The 6282-nt window shown below is 33.8% G+C and overlaps 1 protein-coding gene across 1 annotated transcript; it reads left to right on the top strand.

Moving 5' to 3' along the window:
* The first annotated feature begins 404 nt into the window (after window positions 1-404).
* On the top strand, window positions 405-2275 carry LOC126592922 (uncharacterized). Its single transcript, XM_050258728.1, has 2 exons — window positions 405-516; window positions 1023-2275. Exons 1-2 carry the CDS (start codon window positions 412-414, stop codon window positions 1707-1709), a joined length of 792 nt encoding a protein of 263 aa, XP_050114685.1. The 5' UTR covers window positions 405-411; the 3' UTR covers window positions 1710-2275.
* Window positions 2276-6282: the final 4007 nt, after the last annotated feature.

Genomic DNA, 6282 nt, shown 5'->3' with positions numbered 1-6282 from the left:
ATTCAATTTTTTTTTAAAATCCAACGGCAGAGATTAATTATTTAAATAAAAAAATTTAAAAATTGTAAAAAATCCGAAAAAATATCTGAAATTTTTTTAAAAAAATGTTTCTACTTTTCTATAAATACCTTCTCATTATCATCTACTTTACACCACAATTTCATATTTTCTCAACTATTTTCAATCACATTCCTATCTTTCTCTCAAAGTTTGAATCCAATTTTCTTCAACAAAATGACTACTGATGCAGGTATGAATTGAACGCTTCTTGAAGATGTTGCATTGTGTACTAGCTGGGTTGAAGTTACTCATAGTTCGCGTACGGGTAATGAGATGCAGTTGCGAGAAATGTGGAGTCTTATTCATACAAATTATCTTGAAAAAATGGGTGGGAGTAGAACCAAAGAATCGATGTCTAGTCGTTGGAAATTACTTAGCCAATCGTTTAGTATTTGGAGAGACGCCTTAGTACAAGCTAGCAGTAATCTTCGAAGTGGGGAAAATTACACGGATCAGGTAACAATATATTATTTATTTGTTTGTACTATACCCAAATTTACATTGTAATTATTTATTTGTATTATTTACTTGTTACATACTTTAATTATAATTATTTGTTTGTATTATTTATTTGTTACATACTTTGATTATAATTTTTTGTTTGTATTATTTATTTGTTACCTACTTTAATTATAATTATTTGTTTGTATTATTTATTTGTTACCAACTTTAATTATAATTATTTGTTTGTATTATTTATTTGTTACATACTTTGATTATAATTTTTTGTTTGTATTATTTATTTGTTTCCTACTTTAATTATAATTATTTGTTTGTATTATTTATTTGTTACCTACTTTAATTATAATTATTTGTTTGTATTATTTATTTGTTACATACTTTGATTATAATTTTTTGTTTGTATTTTTTATTTGTTACCTACTTTAATTATATTTATTTGTTTGTATTATTTATTTGTTACCTACTTTGATTATAATTATTTCTTCTCCCCCATTGTGTAGCTAATTCAAGCACAAGCTTGGTATGGTGCCAAAACCAAAAGCAAAAATAAATCATTCAACCGGTGGGAATGTTGGAATATTGTTAAAGATTGTCCTAAATTCAGAGTTGTGTCTGTCGGTCCAGAAGTTGTCATGAACAGCACCCCGCTATACTCTACACCTGATAATGGTTCGCATGAAGATGATGCAGAAGAAGTGCCCGAAACACCCATCCCTGAACAAGCGTCGGGTTCGACCCGTTATCCAATTAGGCCTCAAGGTAAGAAGGCTTCAAAGAGAAAAGGAAGTGCTTCCAAGCATGATTATGCAAAGTACATGGAAGAACTTACTCGCCATAGTGAATTGACTTTGGCGCGGGAAATGGCGAAATTTGAGGCTGATAAGGCTAGAGAGGAGGCAAAAGCTGCAACTGTTGAGAGAGAATTTCAAGCTAATCAGAGAGAAAGAGAGCTACTTAGGCAAGAAAGGGAACTGGTTAGAGAAGAAAGAATGGCTCAACAAGATCGTGAGATTATGAACACGCCTTTAGAAGGGAAGTCTCCAAATTCTAAATATTTTTGGAAGTCGAAGAAAGAGGATGTGGTGCGTAGGAGGCGTGCAAGAGAAGCGAGAGCAAGAGGAGATGGTCTCAGCACGACAAGAGAAGATCATCCTAGCACCACAAATTGGTTAAGTGATGATGATTAGAGTACTTTTTGTAATCGGAACCCATAGTTTTCCAATCACCTTGGGTTGTAATTTATTATTTATTGAATTGAGTATTTTATGTTGTTTCGAATTTATTGAATTTAGTACTTTATTTAAAGTGAGAATAAATTTATTTAATATGGTAATATATTTATACTATGAGAGAATCTTTATTCAAATGACATAAACACACCAAATAAAATTACATAAACACACCAAATAATAAAAACCTCACTAAATGAACTAAAATAAAACACACCAAATAAAATTACATAAACACACCAAATAATAAAAACCTCACTAAATGAACTAAAATAAAACACACAAAATAAAATTACATAAACATACCAAATAATAAAAAACACACTAAATGAACTTAATTATCTTCAGCTTGTTTCAATGCCCACTGGTGCTCTATCAAGTCATTTTGCCGGGCATTGTGCATGTCTGGCCTTTGAAATGCAGTATATCGTTGAATGACCCTTTCATTGTAACCTCCATCCCTTTCTAATGGCTCATGTTGCACGGGCTCATCGATGGCGTCATGAGCACAATATATACGTGTTCTTGAATTGTTCATCGTGTTTGGCTCATATTCATCAACGACTTCATAATCGTACTCATCTTTCACAATCATGTTGTGAAGAATGATGCACGTCATCATGATGGATCGAAGCGACTCTACATCAAACAATCTGGCAGCACCCAACGCTCCACATCCTTCCTGCACCCCTCTTGACATCTTGCAAAGTGTTTTTCCTTTGCACTTCGCGGACGTGGCACTATTTTGACAAATGTTGACCACCTTGGGTAAATGCCGTCAGCTAGGTAGTATGGCCCGTCGTACATAAGTCCGTTGACCTCATACGTGACTTTTGGTGCATTTCCTTGCAGGACATCGTTGAACACCGGGGATTGGGCAAGGACGTTGAGGTCATTTTGAGCTCCTGGAACCCCGAAAAAGGCGTGCCAAATCCATGTATCAAAAGATGCCATCGCTTCCAAAATGATACTTTTTGCTCATTTTCTGTCCCCATAAGCACCTTGCCATGCACTTGGACAATTTTTCCACGTCCAATGCATACAATCAATGCTCTCAATCATCCCAGGAAAACCTCGCATCTCAGCCTTCTTCAGAAGCCTTTCTAAGTCCATGTGAGTAGGTTTTCGGAGGTACTCTGCGGTGTAGATAGATTCGATTGCTCCACAAAACCTCATCAGGGACTCAAGAATGGTTGATTTCCCCATCCTCGCTATCTCATCCACTTGGTCTGCAGATGCTCCATACGCAAGCATCCGCAGCGCAGCAGTAATTTTTTGCTCGCGAAGGAGACCTGTAGAACCACAAACATCATTCTTTTGCACAAAGTAAGAATCATGGTTGCAAACAGCAATCATGATTTTGTTGAACAAATGTCGTTCCATTCTAAAACGACGTCTGAAGTACGTATCAGGAAATGCACTATTATGGACAAAATAATCGTCCAACAGCTTCTCACCTCGTTGTTGCCTGCTTCTATCAAGGTTTCTGGAACGGGTGGGCCTGCATATCTGAGCCACAGCTTGGATGACTCGACGGGAATGTGAGTATCTGGCCATTCTTGATTCGTCATCTTTCCTTCTCCGCTCCTCATCATCTTCCTTCTCATTTTGGGCTATATGGAGATTGAACATTCCTTCAGATTGGTTAAACAATTCTTCCTCTTCTTGATCGATTTCCCACATCATGCTTGAAGAAGAAGACTTTGTAAGTAGAAACTATGAATAATGATACAGATTTTGATTTGGTGAAGAAGGAAGCAGAAACTATGAATAATGATAGAGATATTGAGAAAATTGGTGTGAGATTTAAAAGGATGGATGATGGATTATATGGAGGATTCTGAAATGATTAGGTTGTAGATAGTGCCACGTGGCATGCCGTCATTCGTTAAAAATCTGATCGAAATCTATCCTAAAAGATTCTGAAAAGATAACGACACGTGGCACGACGGCACTGGATAAAAATCTTATCGAAATCCATCACCAATAATTATCTTTTCGGATAATGACACGTGGCGCAACGAGAACGATTTAAAATCTGATCGAAATCTATCCTGAAAGATTCTGAAACGATAACGACACGTGGCACGGTGACATTGGATAAAAATCTTATTGAAATCTATGACCAATAATAGTCGTTTTTGGTAAATGACACGTGGCGCAATGAGAACGATTTAAAATATCTTATCTGAAATTACAAATAAATTTATTTAGTATTATTTTGTAAAAAAAAAATTTAATTAATATTTTATTGCCTATTGCCAGGGCTATTCAAGTGCAAGGATGGAGATGCAAAAGGCAGTTACTGTTCATTATGGCAGTTACTGTTCACATGGTGGATTAAATAGTGGATTGCCTGGGGGAGGGCTCCAAGGGTGGAGTTACTCTGATGGAGAATGGTGAGAGAAATCCAACTTCTAATAAAATATATAATTGCAATTTCCAGCATATCTGTTATTAACATATAAAATCTGAATAAAAGGGATACAAGTCAGTTCAAACACTTAAACTCCAAATAATATTCAGGTTTAAACTTTAAGCTGGGTGCAGTTTACACCACAAATTTATTGTACATACAAGATTATTTAAATAAACATTTCTTTTGTGGGCCTTTTGTGAAGCAGAGAAAACTTGATTTGATGTGATTAATGCAATTTTCAATATGTATGCCGTTAACGCATAAAATCTGAATGAAAGGGATCTAAGGTATTTCAAACACTTAAACTCCAAATGATCTCCAAGTCTAAACTTTAAGGTAGATGCAGTTTATACCGCAAATTATTGTATATAAAACATCATTTAGATAAACGTTTCTTTTATGGGCCTCATGCGAAGCAGAGAAAACTTGATTTTATCCTATTAATGAAGGCCACAACTTCTCGATTTTTCAACCACAACATTGAATTTTCAATTAATGTTCAACCATAATATTAAATCAACACTCAAGTAACAATCCAATCATCAACAAACACATAATTTGGTTTAAATAATATTATATGCTTAATGAGAATAAAAGAAAACACTTCTGATGAGTGTAACGAGGAAAGGTTGCGAGAGAAATCCCAATTCTACTAAAATATATAAACACAATTTCCAGCATATTTGTCATTAGCACATAATATCTGAATGAAACGGATATAAGGCATTTCAAATACTTAAACTGCAAAAGAATTCTTGGTCTAAACTTTTAGAGTCCTTCTGCGATGCAGAGAAAACTTGATTTTATGCGATTAATGAAGGCTCTCGACTTTTCGATCTTTTCAACTAGAATAATGAATTTTCAATCAATGTTTAACCACAACATTGAATGATACAAATACCAAAATTTTCAACTAAATTTGCAAACCAAATGATGTGTCATCAATAGAAAATAAGCACGTTAATCAAATTTAAGTAACAACCTAATCATCAACAAAAACATCATTTGGTTTAGATATATCATATGTTCAAAGAAAAAAAACACCTTCTAGTGAGCATAATAAGACAGGATGGTGAGAGAAATTCAACTTCTGATAAAATATATAATTGCAATTTCTAGCATATCTGCCATTAACGCATAAATCTGAATGAAATGAATGTAAGGGAGTTCAAACAACTGCAAAAGAACTCCAGGCCTAAACTTTAAGCTAGGTGCAGTTTATACTGCAAATTTATTATATATGACAAATCATTTAGGTAAACGTTTCACTTAGAGGCCTTCTGTGAAGCAGAGAAAGCTTGATTTTATGCTATTAATGAAGACCCCCAACTTCTCGATCTTTTCCAAGGTATTAAATATCGATGATATCAGAAATATTGGTAGTCCAAAAACACGGAAATTTCGATGGAAATATCGGGATATTATCGATATCGATAAAAATTGAATAAAAACCACGGAAATTGTAAGAAAAACTTGGAAATTTTTATTGAAACTTTGTAGGATGTTTATTTAGTCAATTATCTATTAGTTTATCACAAAAAATTGGAAGGAAATGCATTGCATGATAGATATAACTGATTTAAGTTGATTATATAGCGAGCTGGCAAACATTGTGAGTGTAGAAAATATGTAGTAATTAATGAAATAAGTTTAAACACACCATAATCATTTATATATAATGAATTAGTACAATATTTTACACTTTATACATTGCATGGTAAGATACATGAGTGACTTAGCAAGGTCTAAAATATCGATGATATCGGAAATATCGGTAGTCCAAAAAAATATTGGTAATCCAAAAACACGGAAATTTCGATGGAAATATCGGGATATTATGGATATTTTAGACCATGATCTTTTCAACCACAACATTGAATATTAATGTTCTACAACAACATTGAATTTTCAATCATTGTTCAACCACAACATTGAATGCTAAGGAGACCAAAATTTTCAACGAAATTTGTAAACTAAGTGATGTGTCACCAGTTGGAAGTAAACATGTTAATCAACACTTAAGTAACAATCCAATCCTCAACAAACACATCATTTGGGTTAAATAATATCATATGTTCAAAGGAAGAAAAAAAAACACTTTTGATGAGCATC

Source organism: Malus sylvestris, chromosome 12 (genome assembly GCF_916048215.2).
Source record: "Malus sylvestris chromosome 12, drMalSylv7.2, whole genome shotgun sequence".
Lineage (NCBI taxonomy): Eukaryota > Viridiplantae > Streptophyta > Magnoliopsida > Rosales > Rosaceae > Malus > Malus sylvestris.
Note: the sequence above shows the minus strand (reverse complement) of the source record. Positions and strands in the feature narration are given on the sequence as shown.

What these genes read in the sequence shown, in the direction of transcription:
- LOC126592922 (XM_050258728.1), top strand. Translation starts at nt 412, where the DNA reads ATGTCTAGTCGTTGGAAATTACTTAGCCAATCGTTTAGTATTTGGAGA. An exon ending in GGGAAAATTACACGGATCAG is followed by an intron (nt 517 to 1,022) that starts GTAACAATATAT and finishes CCCATTGTGTAG; the next exon opens with CTAATTCAAGCACAAGCTTG.